Here is a 22,808-nt window from a genome sequence, read left to right as displayed (position 1 = left end):
TGTCTTTACTAGAGCCTCATCTGTTCCGGCCTGAATGCCTTCTAGTCTGCAATCTTTTCGGTCTCTGGGGCTGCCCCTTATACTTTGACCTAGAATGTCCTCTAAGCCTGCAACACAGCTGTCATGTTGACAAGGGTGAGTGTTGTTCCTTCTATAGTCCTCTACTTCTCCTTGCTCTTGGTTTACTCCTTGAGTAGAAGACATCTGAAAACAAAATTCTATGTAATCTGCACATAAAGATAGTTCTACTTCTTCCTTTCCAATTGGAATGCCTTTTATTATTTCACTATCTGGACTAATCACACTGGCCAGAACTGACCAAAATGTTGACTATAAGTGGAGAGTAGGAACATCCTTGTCTCATTCCTGATCTTAGGGGGCAAAGCAGTGGTTTCATCATTATGATGCTGGCTGAAGGTTTCTCATATATGCCCTCAGGTGGAGGAACTGTCCTTCTATTCCTAGTTTGCTGCTGTTGTTTTATCAAGAATGGATATTGGATATTGGAAATTATCTAATGCTTTTTCTGCATCTGCTGAGACAAGACATAGATGATTTTTTAGATTATTAATATGGCAAGTTCCATTTAACTTTTGAATGTGAAACCTAACCTGGCATTACTCAGATAATGCAGATAAAGTCAGAACCCACCTGGTTATGATGTATTATCCTTTTAAATATTGTTGGACTCAATCAACTAAATTTTACTCAAATTTTTTATATCTAGGTTCATGAGGTCCATTTATTTTCTTTAGTGGCCTTGCAGGACGAGTTGGGACACAATTCTTTAATTTTGGGGGAAGAGTTTCTGTAGAACTACTCTAAGTATTTCTTTCTTAAGTATTTAAGTAGAGGGATCCCTGGGTGGCGCAGCGGTTTGGTGCCTGCCTTTGGCCCAGGGCGCGATCCTGGAGACCCGGGATCGAGTCCCATGTCGGGCTCCCGGTGCATGGAGCCTGCTTCTCCCTCTGCCTGTGTCTCTGCCTCTCTCTGTGTGTGTGTGACTATCATAAATAAATAAAAATTTTGAAAAAAAAAAAAAAAAAGTATTTAAGTAGAATTCATCAGTGAAACTGTGTAGGCCTGGAGGTTTTTTTTTTTTTTTTTTAAGATTATTTATTTATTTATTTATTTATTTATTTATTTATTTATTTTTTAAGATTTTGTTTATTCATGAGAGACACAGGAAGAAAGAGAGGCAGAGACACAGGCAGAGGGAGAAGCAGGCTCTATGCAGGGAGCCTGATGTGGGACTCGATTCCGGGACTCTGGGATCATACCCTGGGCTGAAGGCAGGCCCTAAACCGCTGAGCCACCTGAGGATCCCCTAAAGATTTTATATATTTATTAATGAGAGACACACAGAGAGAGAGGCAGAAACAGGCAGAGGGAGAAGGCGGCCCCATACGGGGAGCCCGATGCAGGACTCGATCCTGGGACCACGGATCACGCCCTGAGCCAAAGGCAGATGCTCAATCGCCGAGCCACCCAGGTGTCCCATAAGCCTGGAGTTTTCTTTGCTAAAATGCTTTAAACTCCAATCTCAATTTATTTGATAGTACTATTCAGTCTCCATTTTTTCTTGAGAGTTTTCATTTGTATTATTCAAGAAAGTGTCTCTTTCATCTATGTTGTAGAAGTTTTGGCATAAAGTTTTTCATAATATTCTTTTAGCTTTAAATATCAGTAGACTCTAGCGACAACACATCTATCATTTCTGATATTGGACATTTATGTCTTCTCTTTCTGATCAGTATGGCTAGAGATGTTAAAAATCAGCTTTTAGTCTTTGGTTTTCATTGATTTTTAAAATTTCTGCTCATTTTCTTACTGAATTGTTTTTTTCATAAGGATTGCATTAATTTATAGATTTAGATATATATTCTGGAAACTAATCCTTGGTCAGTTATATGTATTGTAAATATTTTTATCCATTTTCTTTGAAGGTGTATTTTGATAAACATAAGTTTTAAATTTTATATAGTTAAATATATCATTATCTCCTTTACAATTAGCTCTTTTATCTTGCAGGCTCGTCTAAAGCTATACTGGAAACCTTTCCTTCTTCTCAAGCACATAATTTTGAGTACCCTGACAGACCACCAGTAGACACAGAGTATCATACCTGCTATGGAGAGAAATGGCTGTGCTGTGGGTAGGCCAGAAAGCAGCTCTACCAAGACTAAAGAAGAGTTGGTAATTAAATGAGCCATACAATCAACCAATAAATTAAGGAATACTTATTTTTGATACTGACTTTTTTTTTACATCATTACTCATACCTAGGTAGTATGCAGATGGGAAAACAAAAATCAATGGTCTTTTAATTCATCTAATATAAGCCCTAATTTTCTTGGCATTTGTGACTAATTTCAATAGACACTAAAGATCACATGTGATGAAGATTTTATTTTTTAAACTATATTCTTAAAAAATACGTAACATTAAAAAAAATACGTAACATTAAGTTTATTATTGTAATCATTTTTAGAAGTACAATTAGTGGCATCAAGTACATTCACAATGTTGTATACAATTTTCATTATCGGGGTGCCTAGGTGGCTCAGTGGTTGAGCGTCTACCTTTAGTTCAGAGTGTGATTCTGGAATCCCAAGATAGAGTCCCGCATCAGGCTCCTTACATGGAGCCTGCTTCTCCTATCTCTGCCTCTCCCTGTCTCTCATGAATAAATAAAATCTTAAAAAAAAATTATCACTATCTATTTCCAGAATTTTCTTATCACCTCAGAGAAAAACCCTGTACCCATTAAATAATAACTCCCCTTTCTCCTTTACCCGAACCCCAGATAATCGCTAACCTAACTTTGTCTCTACAAAAGGCCTACTGTAGATATTTCATATAAGTGGAGTCATGTAATTCTTGTCCTTTGGTGTCTAGCTTATTTCACTTATCATAATGTTTCCAAGATACACTCTTTCTGTAGCCTGTACTAGAACTTCATTTCTTTTTATGCCTGAATACTATTCCATTATGAATATATATCACATTTGGTTTATCCATTCACCTGTGATGGACTCTTGGGTTGTGTTGTTCCCACTTTGGGCTGTTGTGAATAATGCTCCTGTGAATATTAGCTTGTAAGCATCTGTTTGAGTCCCTGTTTTTTCTCTTTTTTTAAGATTTTATTTATTTATTTTGAGAATGTTTTTGCTTTTGTTTTAAAGATCCTGTTTTCGGGGATCCCTGGGTGGCGCAGCGGTTTGGCGCCTGCCTTTGGCCCAGGGCGCGATCCTGGAGACCTGGGATCGAGTCCCACGTCGGGCTCCCGGTGCATGGAGCCTGCTTCTCCCTCTGCCTGTGTCTCTGCCTCTCTCTCTCTCTCTCACTGTGTGCCTATCATAAATAAAAATTAAAAAAAAAAAAAAAAAAAATAAAGATCCTGTTTTCAACTCTTTTGGGTACAAACCTAGGAGTGGAACTGCTGGATCATATGGTAATCCTGTTTAACTTTTTTTTTTTTTTTAAAGATTTTATTTATTTATTAGAGAGAGAGAGAGAGAGAGAGAGAGAGAGAGAGACACGGGCAGAGACACAGGCAGAGGGAGAAGCAGGCTCCATGCAGGGAGCCCGACGTGGGACTCAATCCCGGATCTCCAGGATCACGCCCTGGGCTGAAGGCGGCCGCTAAACCTCTAAGCCACCGGGCTGCCCTTCTGTTTTACTTACTTATTTTATTCATGAGAGACACAGAGAGAGAGAGAGGCAGAGACACAGGCAGAGGAAGAAGCAGGCTCCATGCAGGGAGCCCGATGTGGGACTCGATCTCAGGTCTTCAGAATCACACCCGGGGCTGAGGGCGGCGCCAAACTGCTGAGCCACTCAGGTTGCCCCTGTTTAACTTTTTGAGGAAACACCAAATTGTTTTCTGTAGTGGCTGCATCATTCGACATTCTTACTGGCAATGTTCCTACTTCTCTACGTTCTTGCCAACCCATACTTTCCTTTTTCTTTTTAATTGTTATAGCCCTCCTAGTGGGTATGAATGTCATCTGACTGTGATTTTGATTTGCATTTCCTTAATGACTAATGGCGATGTGTGCCTATTGGACATTTGCGTATCTTCTATGGAGAAATGTTTATTCAAGTCCTTTGACCATGTTTCAACTGAATGTTTCTTAACTCTTAACTGACAAAGAGGGAAACTAATTCTTAGAACATCTAAGCTTTTTTTTTATTTTCTCTTTTTGCCTCAGAACTTTTGCTTATGCTCAGAATGCTTCTTCCCATTGCCCTTGCCCATGGCTGCTTTTCACACTTCCTTCAAGTTCCCCAGATGTTCCTTCCCTGATCATCCTATCTCAAGTGTTCTGATTTAGAAGCCTTATTATTTCTAATTATAGAACCATATTTAGTTTCTTCACAGCACTTATCAAAATCTATAAATTGTTTTGTCTATATGTTTATTTACTCTTTCTCACATTAGCATGTAAGCTCCCTGAAGGTACAGTACTTTTGTTTTGTTTTTAAAGATTTTATTTTTTTATTCATGAGACAGAGAGAGAGGCAGAGACATAGGCAGAGGGAGAAGCAGGATTCTTCGGGGAGCCCAATGTGAGACTCGATCCCAGGACCCTGGGGGATCATGACCTGAGCCTAAGGCAGACACTCAACCACTGAGCCACCCAGGTGCCCCAGTACTTTTGTCTTTTATATTAATGAGCACAGAGCCTGGAATATAGTAGATGCTTAATAAACAAATGATTAATGAATGAGGAAAGTTTTGCAAAAGGATACAAAAGCCTAGAATCCCATTTTCAGTACCATATGCAATAACACCTGACAATTGCAGCTGGTCATACTAAATAAATAAAAATCCCTCTTCGAACTTACTGCCAAAACACAGAATATCACTGGCATTTTTCCTTAGCTTGCTTGAGTTTTAAAACATCTGTGCTCCTGGCAATAAAGAGATATGTGTGTAGGTGTGGATTAGTATTTATACATGTATTTTCTAGACCTATCTGCTGAAAGGGCCTAAAAACAATGATACCCCAGTAGCAATCAGTCCATCTAACGTCAAGATCTTGGTTTTTCTAAATACCATTCCTACAATAAAAGGAAGCAAAGCTCCCTGGAGAAATGGTAGGTTCCTGAATTGGGGCAGGAAAAACAAAAGATGAGCCTGCAGCATCATGTTGTAAGGGAAAGTAAAGTAGTCAAAAATGATGGGTGTATATGTCAGAAGTACACAAGAGCCAATATGTAAAGGAGTCCCAGTGGCCACATCTAGAATGAGAGGAATGATGGAAACAGAAGTCACCATTAGGCATATAACAGTAATTGTCAGAGGCAAGAATACTGATCAATTCTAAAACTAGTGGGCTAAAGTACTATAAGAAACAGGATATTTAGGGGCTCCTGCGTCGCTCAGTCAGTTAAGCATCTGACTCTTGATTTCGGCTTCTGGCCAAATAGAAGAAAAAAGATACAGTGTTCCTTTCTCCTTTGATGGGATATATCGTCTGGACACAGAACTTCATTTGAATCTTCAGCATGTTCTTCCACATTAGACTAAAACCCACCTGATATTCATAAAAGGGCTGTTTTTTAGTCTGTTTGCCAAAGCACTTAAGAAGGCTTTCTGGCACACTGCCGAATGCATGGGAATAGTGGACAGGGCCCTGTAGCAGTAACAGAGAAGCTGGTACAGCACAAGAAGGAGGGGAGATGGGGTTTGTGTTATCATGATCTTTCAGTATCCCTGTCCTTCAACACCCATAATTAAATTCAAGCACTAAGTTTAAGTCCAATGCATTGGTTGATATAGTAGTGGGCTCATCGGCTTGGATTATACTGGTTACATCCAAGTCCACATCTGGCATCTCAATCATTTTGGAGCAACCATTAACTGCAGCTTTCAATTCATAAAGACATTTTTAAATATCTTGATGGGACTCAAGAGCTGGAAGAGATGGGTCAGCCTTGAGGAGATGTGTCAGACTCTTCCTGCACATGGCCCACAACCAGGCAAGGAAAGATGTATGATAGGGCTTTACCTAGAGTGCTAGCATCACAGGAGCATTAGAGGATGTTGGGTGTATGGGACTCTAATTTTTTTGCAACTTTTCTATAATTCTAAATTTACTTCAAAATAAAAACTAAAAGCCCTACATTGTTGCATTTTCGTATATATGAACTGGACCAATAATAGCTTCCATTTTCTTTGAATAAATTTGGCTTCACTTGACTTAATAAGAAAGGATCACATTTTGGTTTAACTGTATACTTGAGAAAGTTTATTTATTTTTCCTAGTGAAAATGCAGCCCAAGCAAAGAAAATAAAGTATAAACCAATGATTTGCTATGGCTTTTAAAGACTTCTGTTCTTCAGGCAGAGAAAGTTGTGGGGAAAAAACTGAACCAATGCTATGATAATCCTTCCCTGGGAGGCACCTTGATATTCAAACTTGTCCCAGTTCCAGTGGTTGTGATTTAGAAAACATTTCTCTGGAGCCAGGGTTCAACTCTCTTTGAAGAGATTTTTTTTTCCCCCTTAACATCAGAAGGACTCCATGAGCTAACAGGGCCTATAGTTCTCTATCTGGTTTGGGCATATTTATAGCAGAAGATTTGGCCATGAATGTGTTGAGTGTGGAAGAGTAGGTGGCTGAAGCTGCATTTAGAAAGCATTTGTAACTGCTGTTCTTAGCCACTTAGAGACAGCAATGTGTTCTACTCTGGCTTCTCTCTCCTTTTGCAGGCTTAGAATATTTATTCCTTCAAATTCAATATTTTTCTAGTTCCATTTTGAAAACAATAGCAAATAGATCATCGAATTCAAAATTACACAATGGACTTGAACATACACTGCTCCAGAGTGATACACAAATGGCCAACAACAACACATCAATATCCTTAGTCGTTAAGGAAATGCAAATCAAAACCACAATCAGATACCATTCATACCCACTAGGAGGGCTATTAACAATTAAAAAAAAAAAAAAAAAAAAAAAAAGGAAAGTACGGGTTGGCAAGAATGTGGAGAAATAGGAACATTGCCAGTAAGAATGTCAAATGGTGCAGCCACTACATAAAACAGTTTGGTGTTTCCTCAAAAGTTAAATAGGATTACCATATGATCCAGCAATTCCACTCCAAGGTTTGTAAGCAGAGTTCAAAACAGGATCTTTAAAACAAAAGCAAAAACACACTCTCTCTCTCAAAATAAATAAAAAAAATCTGGGAAGCCTGGGTGGCTTAGTGGTTGAGCGTCTGGCTTTGGCTCAGGGCATGATCCTGAGGTCCCAGGATCAAGTCCCGCATGGGGCTCCCTGCATGGAGCCTGCTTCTCCGTCTCCCTATGTCTCTGCCTCTCTCTCTATATATATATGTATCTCTCATGAATAAATAAAATCTTTAAAAAAAGAAAAAAAGAAAGAAAGAAAACAGGGACTCAAACACATGCTTAATAGCTAATATTCATTGGAGCATTACTCACAACAGCCCAAAGTGGGAACAACACAACCCAAGAGTCTATTATAGATGAATGGATAAACAAAATGTGATATATATCCACAATGGAATAGTATTCAGGCATAAAAAAGAAATGAAGTTCTGGTACAGGCTACAGAAAAAGTGAATCTTGGAAACAGTGAAATAAGCTAGACACCAAAGGACAAGAATTACATGACTCCACTTATAAGAAATATCTACAACTGGCCAATTTGTAGAGGCAAAGTTAGGTTAGTGGTTACCTGGGGTTCAGGTGAGGGAGAAAGGGGAGTTATTTAATGGGTACAGGGTTTTTCTTTGAGGCGATGACAAAGTTCTGTAAATAGATAATGATAATTGTATACAACATTGTGAATGTACTTAATGACACTCAATTGTACACTTAAAAATGGTAAACTTAAAAAATAAATAAATAAAAAAATAAAAAAAATAAAAAAAAATGGTAAACTTTATATTATGCGTTTTTACCACAATAAAAAAGATTTAAGGAAACAAGAAAGACTGATATGTATTGGTTTTTCAAAACTGAGGATTCCTTAAGCAAAGGATGTGTAAACATGACTAAATTCATAATGCTGTTGGGAAATTAAAATAGCAGAATCCCCCAAAACTTAACTTACACATGACGGGCAATCATAAAAATATATAAACACAGTGACAAAAATCAGATTTTAAAATAAAGTGACTTGGGAGCCTGGGTGGCTCAGTTGGTTAAGTGTCTGACTCTTAGTTTCGGCTTAGGTCATGATCTCAGGATCCTGAGATCGAGCCGCGATCGAGCTCCACACTCAGCACAGGGTCTGCTTATCCATCTCACTCTCTCTCATAAATAAAAATAAAATCTTAAAAAAAAAAGTGACTTAATTCTGGTATATATTCATGAGGTCCTATTCTATAATGTCAATTTATATTCTCAAACATTATACTTTTCCATCAAAAGTTAGAACTTCCAGGCCCCCCTAGTCTGTCTGTAAATTCTTTACCATCAATTCATTCCCCCAGCACATACAGACATAGGCTCCACACAGCCTCCTTACCAGCTAGCTGTCTCACCATCTTAGCCTGGAAAGCATTGAATTCTTCCTCCTCTGGGGCCAGAGAAGTACTTCTTCCCCTCTCCCAGACCATCCCAGGAAATAGGGGAAACCACCTTCACTCTTGTGAAGAGTATCCTCTTCACAACTGGGACTTAATGCTGTGAATTCTTCTAGGGTTTACCTACCAGTGAATTCAGGTTTTCAAGATCTAAAGACCTCGCTGGTGTTTTTGGTCTCAAATTTTGCTTAACAAACTGATTTACCTGCTTTGAGACAACAGAGATCTACAATCACATCACATGGCCAACAAAACAAGGAAAACTAAGCCGAGAGCCTGCAAAAGCCCAAGGCTGCTGCTCTCTCCAAACTGGCCAGTGACTGACCTTTGTACTCAGGGGTGAACTCCTTCATTTCAGGAGGGAGGGATTCATAGAAGCGCTGCTCCCGGGAGATGAGGGGCTTGCACACAGTGTGGTCGTCGTAGCGCATCATGCTGCTGTGTCCGCCCACCTGGTGGATGAAGGGCTCCAGGAGGACACCCCGGTCTCCGGCCCGACTTGCGTTCTTGCCATACTGCCCCACTTCCATGGTTTGACAAACACACATTGCGTTGGGGGCCAGTTGCACACTGAGGGCAGAGGATGCAGCACATGGGCCACGAAAGGAGAGCTAGGCAGAAGGTCCTGGCGAGTTGAAAGCAACAGTCAGAGTCTGTTCCACTTATTCTTCTTTCCTAACAGGAAAGAGAGAGAAGAAGAAAGAGTCAGAACACCTGGCAAGCTACAATTTCTCTGGAATTCATAGAATATCTGCTCCATAAATAAGAAAGGGATTCTGGGGGCACCTGGCTGGCTCCATCAGTTTAACTAACACACAACTCTTGATCTCAGGGTTGTGAGTTAGTTCAAGCACCATGCTGGGTATAGAGATTACTTTTTAAAAAACTAGTATTTTTTTTAAAATGGGATTGCTTTGTTCCCAGCACCTACAGTGCTGCCTGGTGCATGAGAGGCAGGTGGCAAGTTTTTCTGAATGATACAACTTTGGTTTCCTCCACCCATTTTTTTTTTGCCCACATTTTCTTCCTTTCCTGGCTGTCCTAACTTTCCACATTCCCTAAAGGATTTGATTTTAGAGCTACAATATGTTAACAGTCATCAGAAAGGCAACTATCCCTGTTTATTTCATATTCAAAGATAAACATTCAGGGAAAAAAACATAAGGCAACACAAATTCATCTTGTTCAGACTTCTCACCATATCTAGTAATGGTAATGGTCTCTCGCTGACTCAAGGTAGAGTTTTTGAGAAATCTGGTCACACTAGATTTTTAACTTTTCTGCCAAAGGCCAAGGAGCAGACAGGGGAAGCCAATCCTTGCTGAGTCGTAGCATCATAAAAAGGGTTTGCTTTTCCCAAGGAAATTCAGGGTTCTGATTTCTTCTACTTTGAATCGATGGCCATCAATTTATGGCCTTATCCTGCACCACAGAGTTACTGTATAACTCTACACCAAGCACTAGGATAAGGAAAGGTCCTTTGTACTTACATATACACCTTGTAATGTCAGTTTTCTCTCAAGAAAGTTAAAGTAACGGGCAACTTCTCTAATACTGAATATATTTTGAAATTAGGAATGTAGCAGGCAAGACTACATCTGAAAGATTAAGACTAAGAAAGAAAAATATTGTTAGGAGCAGGAATATAGCTTTACTTGCAAGAGATAAAACATTATTTTTCTTCTGAACCTCATAATTTATGGGCAAAATAGGCTACTGAAAAACACTGCTGCAAAACCACAAAATTTTCTTGATTCAAAGCTGCCCAGGAAGCTTTATTTCACGGTTATCAACAAAAGTAAATGACTTTCCATCCCTATAACTGATCAGCACCACTTCAATGCACACACACTTTTTTGCTTGCCTATCCACTCTAGTCCTCCTCCAGAAGGCAATTCTCTGCCCCACAGAGTTTTCCCAGCCTTCATTCTCCGAAACATGAGTTGGGTGCACACCTCTATGGCTTCTAAGATACCTTGTGCCAACTATCTCAGCAATATATCACTGTACTGTCACCTATTTACTTGCCTGTCACCATCCTTGCATTTCTACCTAGGGTCCAAGGCAGTTCCTGGCACACCAGAAGTGTTCAAAACAGGTTTGTTGGACAGAATGAAATAATTCCAGGAAGAGGGCTGCAGGGAGTAAAAGCACAACAATATGAAAATAGGAGTCACATAGTGGCAGTGTTAAGTGGGGAGGTGCTGTGAAGGCCTCTCGAGACTCCTAGAGGTGCCCCCTATGGAGTGGACCCTACCTAGCACTGTCAATTGGCTTCTGCCTGGCCCCGCCACAGGCCAGGATTGCCTCTGATGGGGGATGGAGTACCCAGGACGGAGCTAAACTTTCTAAAAGCCTGGGTCAGTGGGTGTCTGGGAAAAGAGAGGGACCGATAGTGCCAAGCACTCCTGAAGAGGCAACCTCTCCAGCATCTACAGACTGGAAGGCACAAATATAATCTCCAGTCAGATCTAGACTTTTGGTATTTTGTTTCTACATGATATGTACATAAAGTCATGGTACTATTTTCATGTTTGAAATATTTTCTTAGACGTAAACATGTAATGGGCACCCAGGTAGTATAGTCTGCTAAGCACCAGACTCAGGTCATGATCTTAGGATCATGAGATCGAGCACAAGCAACAGGCTCTGCCCTCAGTGCAGAGTCTGCTCAAGGTTCTCCCTCTCCCTCTGCCCCTCCTGCTCGTGCTCTCTAAAGTATATAAATCATTTTTTTTTTAAAGAAAAGTAAACATGTAAAATACACCAAATTTCTGAAAGCTTTGTTTTAGCATTTCTTTTTAAATAAACCTGGAACCTAAGAAAGTGCAAATGCCCAGAACTCTGTCAATCTCTGTGAGGCCCTGGCTTTCAAAGCATGGAGCTGTGGGTAAGTCACTTAACTTCAAATTTCCTCACCTATGGGGCACTCGGGTGGCTCAGTCATTTGAGCCTCCAACTCTTGATTTCAGCTCATCATGAACTCAGAGTCATAAGCTCAAGGCTGTGTGAGTCTCTGCACTCAGTGTGGAGTACGCTTGTCCCTCTTCCTCCCCCTCTGCCCCCACACTGCACATGTGTGTGCACGCGCATGCACACTTGCTTGCTCACTCTCTCTCTGAAATAAATAAATAAAATCTCAAATTTCCACACCTATAACTTGAAGACATGCCCTCCACTAATCCTGTGGGATATGCTGATGCAGGCAAAGGGCTTGGGCTTGCCCCACCTACTGCCCAGCCTTGAAATACTGGAAACAGCGATAGCTCTGACTCTTTTATAAACAACCAGAGGTTGCTCCTGAAGTCTGGTAGCCACCAAGGCCCATGCTGAAAACCAAGGACTGAGAAGGTATAAATGATGACGTCTTTCTCCACTCTTTCCTTGCTGACAGAGTCCCAATTAGGTAGTCCAACCTCCAAGGAATGTCAAACTCCATTCTTGCTCAGGGAGAATTTGAAACAGTACTTCTATCCCTTTGAGATGGCTGATTTAGGAAAAGACATGTGACCATCTTCTAAGCATGAGACATGAGGAGAAGTTGGCCAGGGGTCTCCTGGGAAAAGGCACCTCGCTCTTAAAGAACAAGAGAGACGTGTTTCTTTTCTTCCTCTGGATAGAAATTGTCTGGATGTGTATCTGAGACTATTATAGCTACCTGGTGACCCTAAAAGATACTAGCCTAAAGACTAGGCCAACATGGTGAGCTAGCATAACACGGAGAGAAATCAGGGTCCCTGATGTTGTCACTAAAGTATTGGATATCTTGTTATGTAACAAAAATAAATTTCCCTTTATGCTTTCAGCCAGTTTCATTAGGATTTTCTGTCACTTATAGTCAAAACCATCCTAGATGAAAGGACAGAAAAGCATCAAAATCTCCAGATCAGTTAATAATACACTTTGCACATAAAGAGGTAAGTGTTTTCTGATGATAACAAGGAAAACTTCCAACAACTGAAGAATAAGTCCTTCACTGGATGACAAAGGACACACTCTCCCAAACTCCAAAAGGAAAAAAGTAGCTTTATAATCTTTAAAGTGTCCCCAGAGGCAGACAATCTGAGTTATACCTGGTCCATTAAAGTTGGTACCAATATACCAAAAAAGAATCTGACAAACAGAAAATTCATTCTCTCATAAGTCATAATGGACCTACCCAAATATCGAAATAATCAACTTAGAACTGATTCTACTATGATTCAACAACAGGCAGACCATAAACAAAATGTATACTCTTGCCACTGATCATTATTTTTCACAAACACATCTAAACACAACTGAGTCAATAAATTCTGTTTTACAGAGTGTAACTAATTTTCCAAGATTTTTCAGACTGTCCTCTGAAAATACACTGACCTGATTTTAAGTAGTTTATGCCATCCAAAACATTAACAGCTTCTAATCTTTTCCAGACTTAAATTAAGGAACTACTAGCATGAAGAAAAACTTACAAATTCTTTAAAAACAAAAAGTATAAAAATAAGTCAGATCATTAAAATCGGAAAGGTTTCAATAAAAAACTCCACCAGTGTATGTTTTGGCCTTTTTGTTCTGTAAACAACTCCAGAGGTTTCCCTGGGGGACACTATAAATGGTATGCTTTTCCCTATGTGGCAATAAATTGAGGTTCTTTATTTGGTTTATAATACAGTGATGCTTCCTATGCACCTATCTAAAATTCATATTGTTCAAGTATATAATGTACAAAAAAAAACTGGGGGCTATGATCATGGGAACAGGATAATTTTTAAAAATTTTAATTCCAGGGGCACCTGAGTGGCTCAGGTCATGATCCCAGGGTCCTGGGACAGAGCCCTGCATTGGGCTCTCTTGCTCAGCAGGGAGCCTGCTTCTCCCTCTCCCTCTCACCTACCCCTGCTCACGCTCTCTCTGTCAAATAAATAAAATCTTTTTAAAAATAAAAATAGGGCAGCCTGGGTGGCTCAGCAGTTTAGTGCCGCCTTCGGCCCAGGGCGTGATCCTGGAGTCCCGGGATCAAGTCCAACGTTGGGGTCCCTGCATGGAGCCTGCTTCTAGAACCTTCTGCCTGTGTGTGTCTCTACCTCTACCTCTCTCTCTCTCTCTCTCTCTCTCTCTCTCTCTCTCTCTCTCCTGTGTTTCTTATGAATAAATAAATAAATAAATCTTTAAAAAAATAAACAAGGGACACCTGGGTGGCTCAGTGGTTGAACATCTGCCTTTGGCTCAGGGCCTGATTCCAGGGTCCTGGGATCAAGTCCTGCATCAGGCTCCACACAGGGAGCACACTTCTCTCTCTGCCTATGTCTCTGTCTCTCTCTGTGTGTCTCCCATGAATAAGTAAAAATAAAATCTTTAAAAATAAATAAAATTAAAATTAAAAAATTTAATTACAGTGTACTTAACATACAGTGTTATATTAGTTTCAGGTGTACAATAGTGTGATTCAAGAATTCTATACATTGGGCAGCCTGAGTGGCTCAGCGGTGTAGCGCCACCTTCAGTCCAGGGCCTGATCCTGGAGACCCGGGACCAAGTCCCACGTCAGGCTCCCTGCATGGAGTCTGCTTCTCCCTCTGCCTGTGTCTCTGCCTCTCTCTCTCTCTCTCTGAGTCTCTCATGAATAAATAAATAAAATCTTAAAAAAAAGTTCTATACATTACTCAGTGTTCATGTGCATAAATGCATTCTTAATCCCCATCATTTATTTCACCCAACCCCCTACCCACCTCCCCTCTGGTAACCATCTGTTCTCTACAGTTAAGAGTCTGCTTTAAAAAAAAAAGAAAGAAAGAAAAGAAAGAAAAGAAAAGAAAAGAAAAGAAAAGAAAAGAAAAGAAAAGAAAGAAGAGAAAGAAAAGAAAAAAAAGAAAAGAAAGAAAGAAAAAGTCTGCTTTTTGATTTATATATTTTTGCTGTTGTTCATACTTTATTTTTTAAATTCCACATATGAATGAAATCATAACAGTATTTGTCTTCTTCTGACTAGCTTATTTCACTTAACATTATATTCTCTAGATCCAACCATCCTATTGCAAATGGCAAGGTTTCACTCTTGTTTATGGCTGAATAATACTCCATTGTACACCACACCTTCTTTATTCATTCACCTACTGACACTCAGGCTGCTTCCACAATTTGGCTATTGTAAATAATGCTGCAATAACCATAGCAGTGCATATATCCCTTCAAATTAGTGTTTTCATATTCTTTGGATAAATACTCAATAGGGAACAGAATAATTTTTAGATTGAGACTAATAGAAAGTACTCCTGTTTCAAAAGAAGCACTAGATATCACCCCTTGCAAATGTCATATTTAGGGGGAGAAAAAGCTTAGATATAATAATCTGAGCATTATAAAGATCTCACAAATCTGGGATCCCTGGGTGGCGCAGCCGTTTGGCGCCTGCCTTTGGCCCGGGGCGCGATCCTGGAGACCCGGGATCGAATCCCACATCGGGCTCCCGGTGCATGGAGCCTGCTTCTCCCTCCGCCTGTGTCTCTGCCTCTCTCTCTCTGTGACTATCATAAATTAAAAAAAAAAAAAAAAATTAAAAAAAAAAAAAAGATTTCGCAAATCTATGTACTGAACTACATTAGGATCTGTAATTTTTTTTCTGTAAAAATCACTTTGCTGTAATTAACACAGCTCAGAGAAAGAAATTCTTAGTACCAAAAATATTCTTTGATCCCTTAAACAATTGCAACTTCTCATTTTGCAGTTTCTACATAAGATTTGTCCACTCATGGGGATCCCTGGCTGGTTCAGTTGGTAAAACATGCAACTCTTAATCTTTGGGTCATGAGTTCGTGCCCCGCATTGGGTGTGGAACCTACTTTATTTTTTATTTTTTGGAACCTACTTAAAAAAAAAAAAAAAGACTTGTCCACTCTTATGAGGCAGTGAGGGCTCATTATGCAGTTATACTTGTTTCAGACAACAGCTACAGGAGCAGGCGGAATCTTCCCTTCCTGTGGAACTTCTAAAGCATGTAAATACTAGAGGGACAAACAGGAACAAAGGAAACCTACCAGTCTAAAACCATGCCAAGAGACTGGAAAGAAAAAGGAAAAGACTGGAGCCATTTCTTGAAAGCACTGCTAAACTAACAAGGAAGAGTAATCAGCAAAAAAACCAATCAAGAACCAATTTATTCAAAGTTCTCCAAGTTTCTGCTGAAGAAGTACTTAACAAAGGCAATATTTTAAAACCCTTAGGCAAGAATAAGTATCCCAAATGAGCCTACCTGTGAGCACCTGGACAGCACTCTGATCACAGCAGACTCTGCTGAGCACTAACATACCTGACACTCTACTCACAACATAGAGAACCTCCTCTTCCCCAGTGGTGCATTAGTAACCTGGAAGGCATCGGAAGGAAAGTGATGCCTAGGTTTATCCTCCACCCTACTCCAGAATTAATTGTAGTCAGAAGCCTCTAGAACATCCTATTATAATCTCAATCTCTCTGTAGGCCATGACCTGGCTGACATCATCTAATCAAGTAGTACACTGGACACTCCTATCCCTGGCTGTCATTGCCAAAGGCTTCTATAACTTTTTCCACAACACCACTGCTTTCAGCATCTTCAACCTCATCAGCCCAAGGAGCTATTCAGTTGCCAATACCATCATAGAGGATCATGGTCATCACGATATTTTGATCACCCAGTGCTCCATGATCACCAGCACTAACATTCTGGGCACAATAGCCATCCTGAGGGTCTTCCTGCACAATATGACCAAGTAACCAAGTATGATGCAAAGCAGTAAGGTAGGCAGTACCTTCTCCCTGTCATGACTAAGGACCAATCATAACTACTGTGAGAACATACCAAAAGAAAGGTTGATGGAAAAGAAAGTTTCTAAAACACCCCTCCCCTCAAAGAAACCCCTCACCACCTCCAAATATCATCACTTCCAGGATTAAATTTCAATATATGAATGGGAAGGGGCACAAACATTTCTATAGCAGAAATCATGATCAGTGTTTAAAGCTCTGCTTCCAAGTACCTGCTGTCTCTTTTTCTAGTGAGACTTCACTATTTCTGTCATGACTTGGTAGGATATTTGACAAGGAAATCTTGTTTTTGTGAAAAGGAGCTTGCACTTTTTTTTCTATGCAATAGTTTGTACCACTATGTATATTGGATTGAAAATTGTTTTACTGGGGGATCCCTGGGTGGCTTAGCGGTTTAGAGCCTGCCTTTGGCCCAGGGCGTGATCCTGGAGTCCCGGGATCAAGTCCCACGTTGGGCTCCCTGCATGGAGCCTGCTTCTCCCACTGCCTGTATCTCTGCCTCTCTCTCTGTCTCTTGTGAATAAATAAATAAATAAAATCTTAAAAAAATTTTTGTTTTACTTTTAAATGTTTAAAAAAAGAAAATTCCCACAGCAGAAGCCTAATACATTTCAGTATTTACTAGTAAAGCTCCTTTCTTTCTTTTTTTTTTTTTAAGATTTTCTTTTTAAGTAATCTCTACACCTAACATGGAGCTCGAACTCATAACCCTGAGATCAAGAGTCACACACACTCCACTGACTGAGCCAGCCAGGCACCCAGTAAAAGCTCCTTTCTAATGAACACAATCTCAAAAAATAGAACCGAATCAAGATGATCTAATATTTATGCATTAGAGTAAACAAGACCACAGTGTATTGATTACCATGTCTGTTTTTATTGGGGTCTTTAGGGTCTAAATCAGGTACTAGGGGAGAGAGGAAAAAGCATAGCAGCAAGCAAGGCTTTAGTTTGCCAAAACAGATACTTGAGACAAGATTAAGTTCTGAATTTTGGCAAAATCACTGTTATCAAAATTATATAACTCAGTAGATAACACCTATGCCCTAAATACAAGATGTGGTTTGGGTTCTTTTCTTGTCTTATAAAAAAACCTGGACCTTGGGGCACCTGGATGGCTCAGTGGTTGAGCATCTGCCTTTTGGCTCAGGTCCTGATCCCAGGGTCCTGGGATCAAGTCTTGCATCGGGTTTCCCATAGGGAGCCTGATTCTACCTCTGCCTATGTCTCTGCCTCTCTCTGTGTCTCTCATTAATAAATGAAATATTTTAAAATTTTTTTCAAATTAAAAAAATTAAAAAACTGGACCCTAACCAAAGGACCACTGGCTTGATTTGTGGGGCTGTCAGAGATGTTCAGAGAGGAAATAATGTAGGTTGAATTATTATTTTAGATCATTGGAAGTTTACATTAAAATGGTTAAAATTTTGTCAGCTTATGAATGGACTGCTCCCCCAGAAGTCAAGCGGTTCCACTGCTCTAACTAGGAGTCTGTGAACCACCAGCTACAGGAATCTCTACTTATCCTTTGTTTGCTTTAAGACACTTTGGTTCCACATTTTACTGCATAAAATGGGAAGGAGGATATTCTTAAAAAGAACAAACTTGGGCAGCCCCGGTGGCGCAGCGGTTTAGTGCCGCCTGCAGCCCAGGGCGTGATCCTGGAGACCCCTGATCGAGCCCCACGTCAGGCTCTCTGTATGATGTCTGCTTCTCCCTCTGCCTGTGTCTCTGCCTCTCTCTCTGTCTCTATGAATAAATGAATAAAATCTTTAAAAAAAAAAAAAAACTTGCTGAGATTGAATTTTTTTCACCAGTGGAAAGCAACAAATGGAAATAAATGTACCCTGCAAAGATTAGTTACAATAGTTAGGCTGACTTTCTGGTTATAGACACTAACTCCTTAAACATATAATTGAACTCCAAAATGAATTACATCTCTTTTCAAGTAAAATAAATTTTCTGATACTGCTGAAATTTGTTTCAAATATTACAGTAATTGTTTTCCTTTTTTATTTTTATTTTTTTGAAGATTTTATCTGAGAGTGAGCAAGAAAGTTTGAGAGACAGTGAGTGGGAAAGAGAGATCACAAGTGGAGAGAGGGGCAGAGTGAGAAGCAGGTTCCCTGCTGAGCAGAGAGCCAGATTCAGGGCTCCATCCTAGGACCCAGGGATCATGACTTGATCCAAAACAAAGGCAGACACCCAACTGAGCCACCCAGGCATCCCTGCATTTTATTTTTTTACATAATTAAGTATCCCCCATTTATTAATTTACAAACTACAATAAAATCTGACAGCCATTTCATTTCACTAAGAGCTTTTGCTTTAAAAAAAGAAAACAAATGGGACGCCTGGGTGGCTCAGCGGTTGAGCATCTGCCTTCAGCTCAGGGCATGATCCCCAGAGTCCTGGGATTGAGTCCCACATCGGGCTCCCTGCATGGAGCCTGCTTCTGCCTCTGCCTGTGTCTCTGCCTCTCCCTCTCTGTGTCTCTTGTGAATAAATAAATAAAATCTTTAAAACAACAACAACTGGGGTGCCTGGGTGGCTCAGTTGGTTAAGCACCTGCCTTTGGGTCAAGTCATAATCCCAGAGTCCTGGGATAGAGCTCCACATCAAACTCCCTGCTCAGCAGGGAACCTGCTTCTCCCTCTCCCTCTGCCCCATCTCCCACTGCCTGTGTACTCTTTCACTCTCACTGTCTCTAATAAATACATAAAATCTCATGACAGACACAGAGAGAGAGAGAGAGAGAGGCAGAGACACAAGCAGAGGGAGAAACAGGCTCCATGCAGGGAGCCTGACGTGGGACTTGATCCCGGGTCTCCAGGATCACGCCCTGGGCTGAAGGCAGGCACTAAACCGCTGAGCCACCGAGGCTGCCCACATAAAATTTTTTTAAAAAATTTAAGTAAACTGTGGTATATTCATATGATGTACTACACAAAAATGAAAAGGAACCAATTACTGCCACACACAATACATGAATTGCAGGTGTGATATAGCAAGAAAAAAATCTAGACTCTAAGGAGACTATGTGGTATGATTCTACTCCCATAAAGTTCAAAATGATAATGGAGACCAAAATAGTGTTTACTCTATGAAAATTGAGAAGGGGCACAAAGGTAGAGATGACACAGGTGAATACTATAAATATCCAGTGAGCTGTGTCCCTGGATTTGTGAACTTTACTGTAAGTTAGAAGCTTGATTATAAAGAAAAAAAAAAAATCAATAGCATTCCCCTATACCAACAAAAAACAATTAGAAAATGAAAACTGTTTAAATACATCCCATTCACAACAGCAACAAAACTATAAATGACCTATAAACCTATAAAAATTATGTCAGACAATAATAAAGCTCTACTGACACCTAAAATTAAGAGGCACAATATAAACTGCTTTTCTGTTTGTTTTAATTCAACAACACAGCAAGTCTAGAAAGTGGCAATGAAAAAAAGCTCTGGCAAAGAAAGAGAAACTGCAATCAGATACAGTGGTGAACAAGGTCAGACTATATTAAGAAGTAGTAAGGCACTGCCTCCATAGCAAGAACAATACCTGGTCACGGAGTTCATTAGTTGGGTCAGCACAGACATTCGAAATGCAAATCAGCAGACACACACTCTAAGAAGCTTGGTTAGAATTTCAAATTCTATGGTCAACACATTTTTATAGCCTCAGGTTAAGCACTTGGGTTTTATATGAATCTTCTTGTAAAGACAACCATCCTTGGTGCCTTCACACTGCGCAGGTCTACTTACAAATTTCCTCAAAACTGGTTTATAAATCCAATATTTCTATTACCTCTACCAAAATATCAGGGTATCTGGCTGACTGAGTCAGCAGAGCATGCAACTCTTGGTCTCAGGGTTGTCAGTTCAAGCCCCACATTGGGAATGGAGTCTACTTAAAAATATTAAAATTAAGGGACACCTGGGTGGCTCAGTGGTTGAGCGTCTGCCTTTAGCAGGGCGTGATCCTGGGGTCCTAGGATCGAGTCCCGCATCGGGCTCTGCATGGAGCCTGCCTGTATCTCTGCCTCTCTCCCTGTGTCTCTCATGAATAAATAAATAAAATCTTAAAAAAAAAAAACTTAAGTCAGGAATGCTAAGTAAAATTTTGGCTAAACTGTATCTTTAGTTTACTTTTTATTTTTTACAGACTCCAAGAGAGAAAATAGCAAAATCATTCTTAATTGAAAAAAACACAAAGGGTTAATAAGTCAGTTCAACAGAAAAGAACAGCACACAAAGCTTGGTACATAGCCCTGGACTTCATGAAAACTTATTTTTAACCAATTTCAGAAATAAAAAACTTGATATGGACTGTGACAGGCAAAGATATCAAAATATCCTCAAATTCATGGGCAGAAAAAAAAAAAACTAAAGCAGAAAACACAAAGGCACATTTGTTCTCTAAGGCACTGAACCAAGGAAACCCTCTGTTTTCTTATATTCAAGTCTGTTCTTGCTTTTACATATGTCTATAGGCACTGATACAGATTAGGTATTTGTGAAGGAGAGACAACAATCCTCCTTCCCTTGATCCTGGGGATTGTTTCAAGCACATGCACACAAACTTCTCTTTTGAGGACAAAGGAAATACAAGCATTGCTCTCAAGGTACACAGGGCTGCCAAACTGAGCCTGTTCTATCAATCTAACCAGGGACTGGCCTATTACCTAGAAACCAGAAATGTGTGCAGAGGCCCCAGAGCAATCTGGGAGATTTGAAATAAGAAAGGAAAAAAGGAAAAAAAAAAAAAAAAGAAAGGAAAAAAGGGGGACGCCTGGGTGGCTCCCTGGTGGAGCGTCTGCCTTTGGCTCAGGGCATTATCCCAGAGTTCCGGGATCAAGTCCCACATTGGGCTTCCTGCAGGGAACCTGCTTCTCCCTCTGCCAATGTCTCTGCCTCTCCCTCTGTGTGTCTCTCAAGAATAAATAAAATCTTGAAGAAGAAGAAGAAGAAGAAGAAGAAGAAGAAGAAGAAGAAGAAGAAGAAGAAGAAGAAGAAAGGAAGGAAGGAAGGAAAAAAGGCTAAAAGGTATCTATTTTGTTGCTTGTCCTCAGAGAAGAAATGAAGGATTGTTTAGACTTTTGGGTCCTATCCCAGGAGTAAGGGACACAGAGGCATATTCCTGAGGACACCAGGCTAACAGCAAGCAGGGAGCAAGGAGAAAAAGAAACTTGGCAAGAGGCCTGAAATGTGCCAACCCATCAAGAAACAGCCAGGACAGAATTAATTTAGAACAAAGAAAAGACAGAACCCAGTGATCCCCTTTCCTGTTTTTACCAAATTTCTAAAGATTAGAAACCCAACACTTCCTCAGATATAAAGATACATATTTTTAGTAAAGATCCTTTTGAAAGTGTCTCAACTGTGCTAAAAAGAGTGGAAAGGGGGGGGGGGTCTAAGGACAGAATTTTAAGAACACAGGTCCAAAGTGGTACAGGGGAAATCAAAATGAGAAAAGGCCAAAAGAAAGAAGGAAGAGGGGGATCCCTGGGTGGCTCAGTGGTTTATTTAGTGCCTGCCTTTGGCCCAGAGTATGATCTTGGAGTCCCAGGATCGAGTCCCATATCGGGCTCCCTGCATGGAGCCTACTTCTCCCTCTGCCTCTGTCTCTGCCTCTGTCTCTCTCTGTCTCTCATGAATAAATAAATAAAATCTTAAAAAAAAAAAAAAAAAAAAAGAAAAGAAAAAAAGGAAGAAGAAAGGTATGCCAACCTTCTCACCTGAAACACTGCTCGTTCACAATTTGTATGGAATTATTCTCTAACAAGCTACAGGAATACCTCTGTTGTGAGTAAATAGTTCCAGTGAGCCATAGTTAAGCCACGTAAGTTTCTGCCTCACACATTTACAAGTGAATCTAAACAAGGTCAAGCCTAGAAAGCACACACCTAGGATAGGAGAAACCGTTCTAAAAAATAAAAAAATTGAACAAAAACACACGGAACACTTAAAACAAGACTGCCTAAACTGCTAAAACATGGAATGAGGAGCTTCCTGGACTTATTTCATTCTGCTGAGCTCACTGAAGACCCAGAGAGAAACTTCTGCACAACTGAAAAAAAGGATGCAAAGGGATGGTAGCAGGCCTGTTCCCACAACACGGGTTTTATTATTTTTTAATTTTTTAAAAGATTTTATTTATTTATTCATGAAAGACACACAGAGAGAGAGAGAGAGAGAGAGGACGACACAGGCAGAGGGAGAAGCAGGCTCCATGCAGGGAGCCTGATGCACAACTCAATCCTGGCACTCCAGGATCACGCCCTGGGCTGCAGGCGATAAACCGCTGAGCCACCCAGGGATCCCCCACAACACAGGTTTTTTTTTTTTTTTAATGTTTATTTATTCATGAGACACAGAAAGAGAGAGAGACAAAGAGAGGCAGGGACACAGGCAGAGGGAGAAGCAGGCTCCATGCAGGGAGCCCGATGCCG

General features: G+C 40.2%; 1 protein-coding gene and 1 pseudogene across 3 annotated transcripts in view; both read right to left on the bottom strand.

Annotated features, from left to right (window-relative positions):
- The window catches only part of IP6K1 (inositol hexakisphosphate kinase 1), a 65,269-nt gene that overhangs the window by 11,829 nt on the left and 30,632 nt on the right, over positions 1-22,808 (bottom strand). For all 3 annotated transcript variants that reach the window (XM_025987958.2, XM_072720988.1, XM_072720987.1), the window contains exon 2: positions 8,894-9,243. In XM_025987958.2, coding sequence (XP_025843743.1) covers positions 8,894-9,116 — 223 coding nt within the window. In that variant the 5' untranslated portion in view covers positions 9,117-9,243. The remainder of the gene's footprint in view (positions 1-8,893; positions 9,244-22,808) is intronic.
- LOC112911438 (aminoacyl tRNA synthase complex-interacting multifunctional protein 2 pseudogene) lies at positions 5,273-6,098 on the bottom strand (annotated as a pseudogene).

This window comes from Vulpes vulpes, chromosome 9 (genome assembly GCF_048418805.1).
Source record: "Vulpes vulpes isolate BD-2025 chromosome 9, VulVul3, whole genome shotgun sequence".
Classification (NCBI taxonomy): domain Eukaryota; kingdom Metazoa; phylum Chordata; class Mammalia; order Carnivora; family Canidae; genus Vulpes; species Vulpes vulpes.
This window is presented reverse-complemented; position numbering and strand designations above follow the sequence as displayed.